Below are 13125 nucleotides of genomic sequence, written 5' to 3'. Positions count from 1 at the left end.
GATTTGAAGAGCCAACCTTGGGGTTAGTGGATATTTTATTTAACCTTGTAAGTCAATAGATTTTTCTCAAAGCTTGTACATTATTGGAAGTATAACTATTACAAGAGTGACACCCAGAGGACAATTAGAGGTACTGCACGTTTAAAAATACAAATTGCCAACATTAAAACAATATTGATCCAGAGACAATAAATGCATTACCGTATCATGAAAGACAGTGCCAAAAAAGCCATTTTAATCCCATACTGCGTCAAAGGCTGCGTCAAGCGTCGGATGCGCGTCTCCATGGAAACAACTAAACAGGTGCGTTTCATTTAGAGATGATTAGCGCCCTCTATAAGCAGCTCCTTGAGAAGAGGCATTCGGATTTTAATTCCAGAAAAACAACAACTGATTCATAATACATATCTAACATAACAGGAAAAAAAATCATTTTAAAGTTAATCTTGCAAAATGACTGGGGAGATCTCAAAAAAGAAAGCCAAGAGCTCTCCATCTGGCGAGAAAAAAGCGAAAAGGAAAATAAAACGAAGAGAAACTTATGCAATGTACATCTATAAAGTTTTGAAACAGGTGAGTAACAAACGGCGCCATTTTGGAAATTAAACCAAACGCGCGAATGTAAACAAACACCTGAAGTGATCTCCATATGCTACTTCACTTTACGACTACAAAAAAAACATTTCATAGCGTAAAATTAGGCATTAATCTTAATTGGGACACATTTAGCCCAACAAAAACAACTTTTACGCACACATACGCTAATGCACGTCCATTTTACGCACACTTTTCTAGGACTGACAAACTGTTAATTGTTTTGTCAAAGGTACATCCGGACACGGGCATCTCCAGCCGGGCCATGAGCATTATGAACTCCTTCGTGAATGACCTGTTCGAGAGGATTGCCACAGAAGCGTCCCGTTTAGCGCAGTACAACAAGCGCTCCACCATCACCAGCAGAGAGGTGCAGACTGCGGTGCGCCTGCTCCTGCCCGGGGAACTGGCCAAACACGCCGTGTCCGAGGGCACCAAGGCGGTCACCAAGTACACCAGCTCCAAATGACCCGCCCCAGGTCACGGACTAATAAAAGGGTAGAGTAAAATCCACGTTTTCTGAGCTTTAGTTTGCATTGGAAGTGTAACGCGTTGACTCGACCAGCAGATGGAGCAGTGGCGCCGTGGTGCTGGAGCGGTGCGTCACGCTGCACCTTCTGTTCCACATCAGTTCGAATATCTCTGGTTTTGTTCTGGACATTTGTACAGTTTTGCACAAATAAACACATCTGCGTCCTGTTAAGTGTCATCTTTGGTTTTTTTTTGGTTTGTTATCCGTCATTTTGGTGACATTTTAAGCCTAAATTGGGGTCGTAAATTGCTGTAAACTAACCATCCGATTATAGCTAATTATTTTCTGATTGGATTGGTGCTCGTGCTCACACCTGCAGCTTGTGGCCTCATTACCCGCTCTTGCACAAACGTGGCACCTGCTTCAGTCTGACACTGAAACTCCAGCAGGTGAAAAGTTGCACAGGTGGATGAAGAGCCTAACTCACAGAAATATCATCAGCCTAGAATTCATCAGGGATTCACAATTCGGATGATATGTCCTCGCTGATTGTTTGCTAATACTGTGTTTTGTGGGTTAATATAATGTCGAACAATCTATGTAACTGTTATTACAAAAAATGGAGCTTGTAACTTTTTCCCTTGTTTGCTTGAAATTTCTGTTGGCACCTGGAAGTGGTTTTATAGGCCTACATGTAAACAAAAAAAAAAAAAGAATTAAAGATTTTATTTTTTTACTGTGGTAATAGGTCAATTAAAATGCCACATTTGAATGAATGGACTTTATCCATGATCTTGTCCTTTTGGTGATTACTCAAAGCTCATAACCATAGGTGAGGGCAGGAACGTAGACTAACTGGTAAATTGAGAGTTTTGCCTTTGGAGCTCCTTCTTTACCACAGTGGACCAATACAGCGACCACATCATTATATATGCTGCACCAATCTGCATCCTTCCCTCACCCATGAACAAGACCCCGAGATACTTGAACTCCTCCACTTGAGGCAGAGACTCCCCTCCCACCCGGAGAGGGCAAACCACCTTTTTTCCAGTCAAGAACCATGGCCTCAGATTTGGAGGAGCTGATTCTCATCCCAGCCACTTCACACTTGGCTGCAAACCACCCTAGCGTAACATACATAACATCACATAACACCATTTACTTCTTGACTCATATAACCCATAGCCATGTATATGTATGACTTAATTCATGTTTTAAAGTTTTTTGTAATTTAGCCTAGCCTTTTATCCCTTTTTTAAGTGATGGGTGGAGACATTAACTATAGAACTATTGAACTATATGAATTTGAGCGCTACCTTGAAGAAGTAATAGCTAAATAAGTTATTGGTTGGTTCAATCTTGGCTCCATCCAGGCAGTGTACTGTTGTGTCCTTGGGCAGGACAATTGACTCATATATGAATGTGCTGTATGAGTGAGTACTTGGCAGTCACAGGAGGAGCTGGTGCCACAGATTCACAGCTTTCTTTGTCTCTACCTTAAGGGGGCACTGAGTTTGTGAATGAACAAATCACAAAATCATAAAGCAACTGGAAAAGCCCCAGGCCGGTATAAGAGTTGTGCATTATCATGACCCTCATTAACTTCCATTATAACATACATAGGCGGTTATGCAAAAGTAGACCCATTCCATGTGAACAGATTACGGTTCAATTCTTTTACAAGCTTATAAAAATGATGACATCTCCATTTCAATCCATCATTTAAACACGCATTGGTCAAATTAGCCTCCACAACAAAGGACCCCGTTAACGCTCACATAACCACATTCATCTGCTGTCCTTTCTATTTCTGCTAATTAAAATTCCTGCATCCGTCAATTAATAGGCCAAGCTAATGAGGTGTGGTCTCTGTCACTTACGCAAAGTTATTCACACTGATATATGTGTCAGAAAAAACACCCCAACACTGCGTCCTTGTTTTGCATTCTAATCAGGTTTTAAAAGACAACACTGGCACTTGAATGGTACTTGATTACACCATAATGACAGCAGCAGTTGCACTAGTCCAATCTGCATAAATGAGACAGCTGATAAAGGTCTCTGTAATTAGGCTGATGTTTAAATCAAACTTTACGTTTATAGATACCTTGATTTAACCTCCCATCTTCTCGTCATATCACACCACTGACTGTTGTTGTCATAGATTGTATATATAAATGGACATAGCTAACCTGCTAGCTACCGCGCTCCAAACAGAAAGTGATCATGGGTGTGATTTCGACTTTAGTTCACTTTCTATTGAAAAACTGCGTCCCTTCTCTGTGTAACTGCTGCTGTCAGACTCGTCACTTTGGTCTTAAAATGTTTGTATTTATTTCCCTATTGTGTCTGTAAATCAAGATATGAAGGGGCGTTACTGTCAACATCCTCACTCCTGATTGGCTCTTTGGTTGCTATGATACTCACAGTCAGAAATTCGCCGCTATAACTGCTCTAGCCCCAATGAGCTTCATTTGACTGGAGCTGAACACTGTGGGTGACGTCACACTCACTTAGTCCACTTCTTTATACAGTCTGTGGTTGTTGTCGAACCCACCGGAGTTGTTTGTTCGTATCTGTGGTAATGACGGCAAATCTACGAGACGTTATTATGATGGCCATGGAGTCTTTTTCATGCCTTTGACTTTGCTCGTGATTATCGTGGTCATTTGGGGCTGTGCGTCTTCTGCATACGCCTGGTGGTAGTAGTCATCTCCTTTAGGCAGAGAGCAACACATTATAGATGGACGCATTAGTGAGCGATACGCCGCGGACCGGGTTGCCTTCCCTTGTTTTTTGTGCCAGAGTGCGTCATTAGAAAACGTTCCACTTGGCAGGGAAGCGCGTATTAACTGCAGCCGCGATGAAATGAGGTTATGATAGATGGGTAAAGTTATACAGGACTATTAGGTTGAAATATGAAGCTCTCAATTGTTGTGATGGAGCGGAGGGCCATTTCTGCGGTGATCATTGCATTGAGAAGCAATTGGAGACGGAGACGATGCATTATAGATACACGCAGAAGTAATCACGCTTCCTGGTAATAGTTTAGGGCCAGTGGTCGACAGAAGGGTCTATAAATGTATGAAGGGGCTGCGCTAACACTATGATGAGGCCTCTGGGACGGATAAAGCGAAGGATCTTAGGTATTTTTGGTTATGGGTTTGAGTCCCTAGGCACGTCAATTACGAGGCCCGTGTTACGCTATTCTCTGATCTGTTCTAATGTTCTCTCATCACAAACAGACCTGGAGTTTTGTTTTGTTTCATTCACACATGTTTAACCCACAAACCCTGCGTATTTAGGCTGAGTTCTTCTCTCAAACAGAAAACACTCTGTTGAACCTTGTGATGTCATCTTGTGGTAATACAGGAAGTGCTCCACTGTGTTTTTAAACTCCATACACCTTCACTAGAATCATTTGGATGATTTCAGCCCAACAAGAACTCACTTTGTTTTAAAGTACAGTTGTCCCTCACTATATCGTGTTCTGCGTCCTGGTCGGCTAAGGGACTGGAGACCATCGTCCATCAGTCTCCTCCGTGCCGTGTCTCCTGTACAGTACAGAATGCATTCAGCTTGACAAATTTACATAAATGTTGGATTGCAGTGTGAATCTGAAGTGCTGTATGTTTGCGAATTTTCTCCCCAACAAAACCCACAAAGTCCAGGAAATGTTCTGTTCCAAAGTGTTTCTCAGCAAGGAGAGGCCGACACACTGTAAAAGCAGCAGGTCAAAGTGAGATCACTGTGAGCTGTCTGCATCTCATTTTAAAATACTTTTATCATCCGTGACCCGGGAAGTAAGGCTGGTGTGTGGGTAGTTTAGTTGTTTGCGTTACCATGACAGCAAAAGTGCTCATCAACTCATCACCAGAAGTAATTAGGATGTAGTAATGTGTGGACGTGTATATCACAGTGGGCGTGTCTGTCCCGATGGGCGTGTCCCAGTGGGCGTGTCACAGTGGGCTTGTACCGGTTGAGGTGAAACAGGCGTAGATCGACAAAAATATTGGATTAAAGATTACTCAAACATGAATCACTCCAAATACAACTTCAAAGGCTCAATGAGAAGAAACGACTAGAACATGGATAAACATCTGAACAGAACAGTTTGGAGAACAGAGCGGATTAAAAAAAAAAACAGGTACTGCTAACACATTTTAAGATGGATCCACTGTTTCTTGGCCCATGACCTGATCTTGCACATTGTCAGCGGTCACATGATCATTCGCAAGATTAAATTTCAAGACTGTGAGATTTATTTCCATATGTTGTATTTCTCCCTGACAAAAAGAGTTGAGTGCTGTGTTTTGAAAAGCTGTAGTTTAAATCTGTTGGGGGGCGGGGTTGCGGACTTACCAACAAACACACATTCATGTAAGAAACTCATGTTGTTTCATTATTGTAGACCAGGCATTCTCAAACTGTGGCCCGGGGGCCAAATTCAGCCCTCAGATTATTTTTTTCTTGGCCCTCAAGCTTCCAGGTGAATTGGCCACTATTACCTTAAACAGTCCTTTTTACTGCACATTTCTGAAAGTCTACTTAATGCCCATATCAAATATTTAATGTGTCCCATTGAGGATGAATAAAAGTCTAGTAGTTCAGTCTAATTTGTAATAATAACACAGATTTGAAGTACTGCCTTCTGTCACCTTTCAGCCTCGCTGTTTGGCAGATTTTTTTGTGCAATTTTGCATGCTTTTTTTTTTACAGTGTATGAATGTGCATTGTGTCCTGCGTCCTGATTGACTAAGGGACTGGAGACCATTGTCAATCAGTCTCCTCCGTGCCGTGTCTCCTGTACAGTACAGAATGTGTTCACCTTGTCAAATTTACATAAATGTTCGATCAACAGAGTGGGGCTAGGACAAAGGGGAACTGTCACTACTAATTAATTAAACGACAGAGAAATGTGAGAAAATGTTAATGCCTGTGTGAGAAAAGTGTATAAAGTGTGTGGTGAGGGGTTTTACAGCTGCAAAACATATAGAATAATTGTTAAAAAAAAAAAAAAAAGAAAAGCTACTTCACAGATTTTTCCTATTGCTGGTTATTTTTAGAGCGTAATAAACGAGGGGGACTACTGTATTCACTGTATTGGTGACCAGTCTATGGCCCTCAATCGGCCCTTGTCTGTGTTTTTATATGTGGCCCTTAATGAGAAAAGTTTGGACACCCCTGGTGTAAGAGAGTGGGTCTACAACAGGCATGTCTCATCCCATAATCATTTGTTGGACAGATGCTCAGGACGTTGCGCTGTTGTGTTCTAACTAGAAGATTGATTTTTTTAAAATCCTGCTCTTGCCAGTTTGTTTATTCTGTTTTTGTGTCTTTGGGCCGGACACTTCATCAGTCATTTGTGGCAATAGCTGTGGAATACAACACTGGATGTAAAGGGTTTGATTCTGACGATAAGAGAACAACATGTGACTATTTGAGTCTAAAATGTAAACTTTGTGTAATATGCCTCCATTAAGGCCTTCGTGACATCGCTGGTCATCGCTCTGACCATTAGCGTTCGTCGTATCTTCTATTGCGTAACCACCAACGTACATCACGTGATCTTAGAACAAAGGCGGTTGTTAAAAGACCTTCCTCTCTTTCGCTAAAGTGAATGCTCAAAACCATTGTAATTCCAAAGCCATTAGTGTTTGATATTACTGTAATTACTGTGTACATTTGATTATGTACTCGCCTATTAAAGGAGCGCTCAGTGCGGAGGGGAGGCTACGACGCTCCGCAGTACTCAAAACAGCATCAAGAGCCACGGAATCAGAGCCAACTAATTGTCTGTGATTGTATAAATGAAGTGCTTGTGTGTGAGGGCCGCGCTCATGTGTGTGAGGGCCACGTTCGTGTGTGTGTGAGGGCCACATTCGTGTGTGTGTGAGGGCCGCGCTCGTTTGTGTGAGGGCCACGTTCATGTGTGTGTGAGGGCCGCGCTCGTGTGTGTGAGGGCCACGTTCGTGTGTGTGTGAGGGCCACGCTCATGTGTGTGAGGGCCACGTTCGTGTGTGTGTGAGGGCCGCACTCGTGTGTGTGAGGGCCGCGCTCATGTGTGTGAGGGCCGCGCTCGTGTTTGTGAGGGCCACGCTCATTTGTGTGAGGGCCGCACTCGTGTCTATGAGGGCCACACTTGTGTCTGTGAGGGCTACGCTTGTGTCCAGTCTCTACGCTCGTGTCCTGTCAATACCGTCCACGCGCCACAGCGGAGCCAAATATACCACCCAATGTGAGACAGCACTCAACGTGTCCGCCAGGGGGCACGACTTTTATGTTTTATTTATTTATTTTCGCTATCATCAGAGTGAGGAGGAAACAACTCCAATGCCCACCATTTGAGAAATGAATTGATCGCGGTCGCTGTCTTTCCCCATTAGTAAGTGTTTAGTTCAGCGTTTTAAATAATTGCGTTACCAGGAATGATATTTAAAATACATTTGGGAGTCAATGAGGCGGGAAAGTGCCTACATGTTTTGCTGATGACACCCGGGCCATTTGGAAGACATCAAAGTAGAGAGGAGGTATCCCAGATGCATATTATAAACTCATTATAGATATCATTTAAAAGGATAGCGCCGCTGCAAAAACAATATTCCGAGTCTCTTTGGTAATGTGTGTTTTCAAAGTTGAAACTCTTACTCGCTCCCAGTTTAATGTGGCGTCTGTTACCAAACTGTAACATAAAATAAATGGTCCTGATTTCCATCGCGCAGCTCGTTTAGGTGGAGACGGGTCCCGGATGAGGAGGTGGACGTCCCGCGGTGCTGACCTGGTTTGGCTCTGCCTTTGTGATGATGATAATAGTAAGAGACGTTTGGGAGCGCACACTTGGGAATCAGCACATGTAACTACGCTGTAATTACACGAGTATAAACGTGACGTAACAAGAGTATGAAGTACAGCCGCAGTGTGGTAGTATACACAGTTATATTTAAAGCCCAGATCCTCCTGTTTCAGCTCCACACGGAACAATTATGGAAATATGAAAATCCATCCATTCATTTTCTTACGCTTATCCGGGGCTGGGTCTAAGCAGGGACTCCCAGACTTCCCTCACCCCAGACACGTCCTCCAGCTCCTCTGGTGGGACCCCAAGGCGTTCCCAGACCAGAGAGACATAGCCCCTTCAGCGTGTCCTGGGTCTTCCCCGGGGCCTCCTCCCCTCAACTGCTCCTCTCGACGTGTAGGAGCAGCAGCTCTACTCTGAGCTCCTCCCGTGTGACCGAGCTCCTCACCCTATTTTCATATTTCCGCTCTCTGGAAATATGAAACTGCCGTAGAAGTAGTAGTAGCAGTAGTAGTTGTTGTATTAGTAGTAGTCAGAATAGCAGTAGCAGTAATAGTAGTAGTAGCAATAGTAGAAGCAGTACCAGTAATAGTAGAAGTACTAGTAGGAGTAGGAGTAGTAGTAGTAGTAGTAGTAGTAGTAGCAGAAACAGTAGAAGTAGCAATAGTAGTGTTAGCAGTACTTGTAGTAGTAGTAGCAATAATAGTAGCAGTAGTAGTAATAGTAGTAATAATAGTAGTAGTAGTAGTAGTAGTAATAGTGGTGGTAGTAGCAGTAATAGTAGTAGTACTAGTAGTAGTAGTAGTGGTAGCAGTAATAGTAGTAGTAGCAGTAGTAGTAGTAGTAGCAGTAGTAGTTGTTGTATTAGTAGTAGTCATAATAGCAGTAGCAGTAATAGTAGCAATAGTAGAAGCAGTAGCAGTAATAGTAGTAGTAGTAGTAATAACAGTAGAAGCAATAGTAGTAGTAGTCGTAGTAGTGGCAGTAATGTAGTAGTAGCAGTAGTAGTGGTAGTAGTAGTAGTGGCAGTAATAGTAGTAGTAGTAGGAGTAGTAGTAATAACAGTATAAGTAATAGTAGTAATAGCAGTAGCAGTAATAGTAGTAGTACTAGTAGTAGTAGTAGTAGCAGTAGTAGTAGAACTAGAAGTAGCAGTAATATTAGTAGTTGTAGTAGTAATAGTAGTAGTAGTTGTAGCAGAAACAGTAGTAGTAGCAATAGTAGTAGTGTTAGCAGTACTTGTAGTAATAGTAGCAATAATAGTAGCAGTAGTAGTAATAGTAGCAGTAATAGTAGTAGTAGTAGTAGCAGTAGTAGTAGTAGTAATAGTAGTAGTAGTAGTAACAGTAGTAGTAGTAGTAGTAGTAGTAGCAGAAACAGTAGAAGTAGCAATAGTAGTGTTAGCAGTACTTGTAGTAGTAGTAGCAATAATAGTAGCAGTAGTAGTAATAGTAGTAATAATAGTAGTAGTAGTAGTAGTAGTAGTAGTAGTGGTGGTAGTAGCAGTAATAGTAGTAGTACTAGTAGTAGTAGTAGTGGTAGCAGTAATAGTAGTAGTAGCAGTAGTAGTAGTAGTAGCAGTAGTAGTTGTTGTATTAGTAGTAGTCATAATAGCAGTAGCAGTAATAGTAGCAATAGTAGAAGCAGTAGCAGTAATAGTAGTAGTAGTAGTAATAACAGTAGAAGCAATAGTAGTAGTAGTCGTAGTAGTGGCAGTAATGTAGTAGTAGCAGTAGTAGTGGTAGTAGTAGTAGTGGCAGTAATAGTAGTAGTAGTAGGAGTAGTAGTAATAACAGTATAAGTAATAGTAGTAATAGCAGTAGCAGTAATAGTAGTAGTACTAGTAGTAGTAGTAGTAGCAGTAGTAGTAGAACTAGAAGTAGCAGTAATATTAGTAGTTGTAGTAGTAATAGTAGTAGTAGTTGTAGCAGAAACAGTAGTAGTAGCAATAGTAGTAGTGTTAGCAGTACTTGTAGTAATAGTAGCAATAATAGTAGCAGTAGTAGTAATAGTAGCAGTAATAGTAGTAGTAGCAGTAGTAGTAGTAGTAATAGTAGTAGTAGTAGTAACAGTAGTAGTAGTAGTAGTAGTAGTAGCAGTAATAGTAGTAGTACTAGTAGTAGTAGTGGTAGCAGTAATAGTAGTAGTAGTAGCAGTAGTAGTAGAACTAGAAGTAGCAGTAATATTATTATTATTATTAGTAGTAGTAGTAGAAACAGTAGTAGTAGCAATAATAGTAGTGGTAGCAGGACTTGTAGTAGTAGTAGCAATAATAGTAGCAGTAGTAGTAGTAGTAGTAGTAGTAGTAGTAGTAGTAGTAGTAGTAATAGTGGTAGTAACAGTAGTAGTAGCAGTAATAGTAGTACTACTAGTAGTAGTAGTAGTGGTAACAGTAATAGTAGTAGTAGCAGTAGTAGTTGTTGTATTAGTAGTAGTCATAATAGCAGTAGCAGTAATAGTAGTAGTAGCAATAATAGTAGTGGCAGTAGTAGTAGAAGTAGTAGCAGTAGTAGTAGTGGCAATAATGTAGTAGTAGTAGCAGTAGTAGTGGTGGTAGTAGTAGTAGTAGTAGTGTCAGTAACAGTAGTAGTAGTAGTAGGAGTAGTAGTAATAACAGTAGAAGTAATAGTAGCAGTAGTAGTTGTATTAATAGTAGTAGTGGTAGCAATAGTAACAGGAGTAGGAGTAGTAGTAGTAGCAGTGATAGTAGTAGTACTAGTAGTAGTAGTGGTAGCAGTAATTGTAGTAGTAGTAGTAGCAGCAGCAGTAGTAGAACTAGAAGTAGCAGTAATAGTAGTAGTAGTAGTAGTTGTTATATAAGTAGTAGTCATAATAGCAATAGCAGTAATAGTAGTAGTAGCAATAGTAGTAGCGGCAGTAATGTAGTAGTAGCAATAGTAGTGGTAGCAGTAGTAGTAGTAGTAGTAGTAGTAACAGTAGAAGTAATAGTAGTAGTAGTTGTAGTAGTGGCAGTAATGTAGTAGTAGCAGTAGTAGTGGTAGTAGTAGTAGTGGCAGTAATAGTAGTAGAAGTAGTAGTAATAGCAGTAGCAGTAATAGTAGTAGTAGTAGTAGTAGTAGTAGTAGTAGTAATAACAGTAGAAGCAATAGTAGTAGTAGTTGTAGTAGTGGCAGTAATGTAGTAGTAGCAGTAGTAGTGGTAGTAGTAGTAGTAGTAGTACTAGTAGTAGCAGTAGTAGTAGCGGTAGCTTTAGCAGTAGCAGTAATAGTAGCAATAGTAGAAGCAGTAGCAGTAATAGTAGTAGTAGTAGGAGTAGTAGTAATAACAGTATAAGTAATAGTAGCAGTAATAGTAGTAGTAGTAGTAGTAGTAGCAGTAGTAGTAGTAGTAATAGCAGTAGCAGTAATAGTAGTAGTACTAGTAGTAGTCGTAGCAGTAGTAGTGGTAGTAGCAGTAGTAGTAAAACTAGAAGTAGCAGTAATATTAGTAGTTGTAGTAGTAATAGTAGTAGTAGTTGTAGGAGAAACAGTAGTAGCAGCAATAGTAGTAGTGTTAGCAGTACTTGTAGTAATAGTAGCACTAATAGTAGCAGTAGTAGTAATAGTAGCAGTAATAGTAGTAGTAATAGTAGCAGTAGTAGTAGTAGTAGTAGTAGTAGTGGTAGTAACAGTAGTAGTAGTGGTAGCAGTAATAGTAGTAGCAGCAGTAGTAGAACTAGAAGTAGCAGTAATATTAGTAGTAGTAGTTGTAGTAGTAGAAACAGTAGTAGTAGTGGTAGCAGGACTTGTAGTAGTAGTAGCAATAATAGTAGCAGTAGTAGTAATAGTAGCAGTAATAGCAGTAGTAGTAGTAGTAGTAGTAGTAGTAGTAGTGGTAGTAGCAGTAATAGTAGTAGTAGTAGCAGTAGTAATAGTAGTAATAGCAGTAGCAGTAATAGTAGTAGTACTAGTAGTAGTAGTCATAGCAGCAGTAGTGGTAGTACCAGTAGTAGTAGAACTAGAAGTAGCAGTAATATTAGTAGTTGTAGTAGTAATAGTAGTAGTAGTTGTAGCAGAAACAGTAGTAGTAGCAATAGTAGTAGTGTTAGCAGTACTTGTAGTAATAGTAGCAATAATAGTCACAGTAGTAGTAATAGTAGCAATAATAGTAGTAGTAGTAGTAACAGTAGTAGTAGTAGTAGTAGTAGTGGTAGTAACAGTAGTAGTAGTGGTAGCAGTAATAGTAGCAGCAGCAGCAGCAGCAGTAGTAGTAGTAGTAGTAGTAGTAGTAGTAGTAGTAGTAGTAGTAGTAGTAGTAGTAATAGAAGTAGTAGTGGTAGCAGAGGTAGTAGTAGCAATAGCAATGGTAGTAGTACTAATAATAGTAGTAGTAGTAGCAGTAATATTAGTAGTAGTAGTAGTAGTAGTAGCAGCAGCAGTAGAAACAGTAGCAATAGTAGAAGCAGTAATAGTAGAAGTAGTACTAGCAGTAGTAGTAGAAGTAGTAGTAGTAGCAGTAATAGTAGTAGTAGCAGTCGCATTATTAGTAGTAGTAGCAGCATTAATAGTAGTAGAAGTTGTAGTAGTAGCAGTAATAGTAGTAATAGCAATAGTAGTAGTGGTAGCATTAGCAGTAGCAACAATAGCAATAGTAGTATTAGTAGCTGTAGTAGTAGTATTAGCAGTGCACATACACATACTCTGAATAACTCCATTCTGGTAGTTACTCTTTCATTACTTTGCTAAAATCAGAGGCGTACATTGCAGTCACATAATTTCGGCTAAAACTCTACAGAATCAGTGAGAAAATTCTAAAGTTTTCAGAACACAGTACTCTGATTGGCCCATGTACCAGAACACGTCACAAAACATATTTAATGCAGCTATTCACTATTCTGTAACTAAATACATTTTCAAAGTATTGTTACATCACAGGACATAACGCACGACTGAAGGATATCACAAACGAGTTTAAACGTTTTGTGCAATAAACTGCGTCAAAGAACAAAAAATAAATAAATGAAATAAAATTAAAAATGCAGATTTTCTAATAGCATATTTGAACCTATGAGTCTATATTTTGTCAAACTAACTAAGCTGCTTCACCAAACACGTTCTTCATGTGTTAAATAAAGTTCTAAAGTTAAACTCGTGCGTTCTGGTCATCTCTGCTGCGCCATAAACCCCAAACCACAGATCAGCTCCATCCGGACCATTGCGCACTGAACCTGTTGGACAGAGTCTGGCCCGGGGCGGACCAGCGGAGGGTCGAGTGTCTCTAAGTGACATAAAAATAGCATTACTGTCCGGTCACGCTGCGGGGA

At 40.5% G+C, this 13125-nt stretch overlaps 1 protein-coding gene across 1 annotated transcript; it reads left to right on the top strand.

Annotated features, from left to right (window-relative positions):
* The first annotated feature begins 364 nt into the window (after positions 1 to 364).
* Positions 365 to 1533, top strand: zgc:92591 (uncharacterized protein LOC436997 homolog). The gene is made up of 2 exons (XM_033982377.2): positions 365 to 573; positions 827 to 1533. The coding sequence occupies exons 1-2, from the start codon at positions 454 to 456 to the stop codon at positions 1061 to 1063; spliced, it is 357 nt and encodes a 118-aa protein (XP_033838268.1). The 5' UTR covers positions 365 to 453; the 3' UTR covers positions 1064 to 1533.
* Positions 1534 to 13125: the final 11592 nt, after the last annotated feature.

Source organism: Periophthalmus magnuspinnatus, chromosome 17, assembly GCF_009829125.3.
Source record: "Periophthalmus magnuspinnatus isolate fPerMag1 chromosome 17, fPerMag1.2.pri, whole genome shotgun sequence".
NCBI lineage: Eukaryota > Metazoa > Chordata > Actinopteri > Gobiiformes > Gobiidae > Periophthalmus > Periophthalmus magnuspinnatus.
Note: the sequence above shows the minus strand (reverse complement) of the source record. Positions and strands in the feature narration are given on the sequence as shown.

Coding starts and splice junctions, on each gene's coding strand:
- zgc:92591 (XM_033982377.2), top strand. CDS start 454: ATGACTGGGGAGATCTCAAAAAAGAAAGCCAAGAGCTCTCCATCTGGC. Junction 574..826: donor TCTATAAAGTTTTGAAACAG/GTGAGTAACAAA, acceptor GTTTTGTCAAAG/GTACATCCGGACACGGGCAT.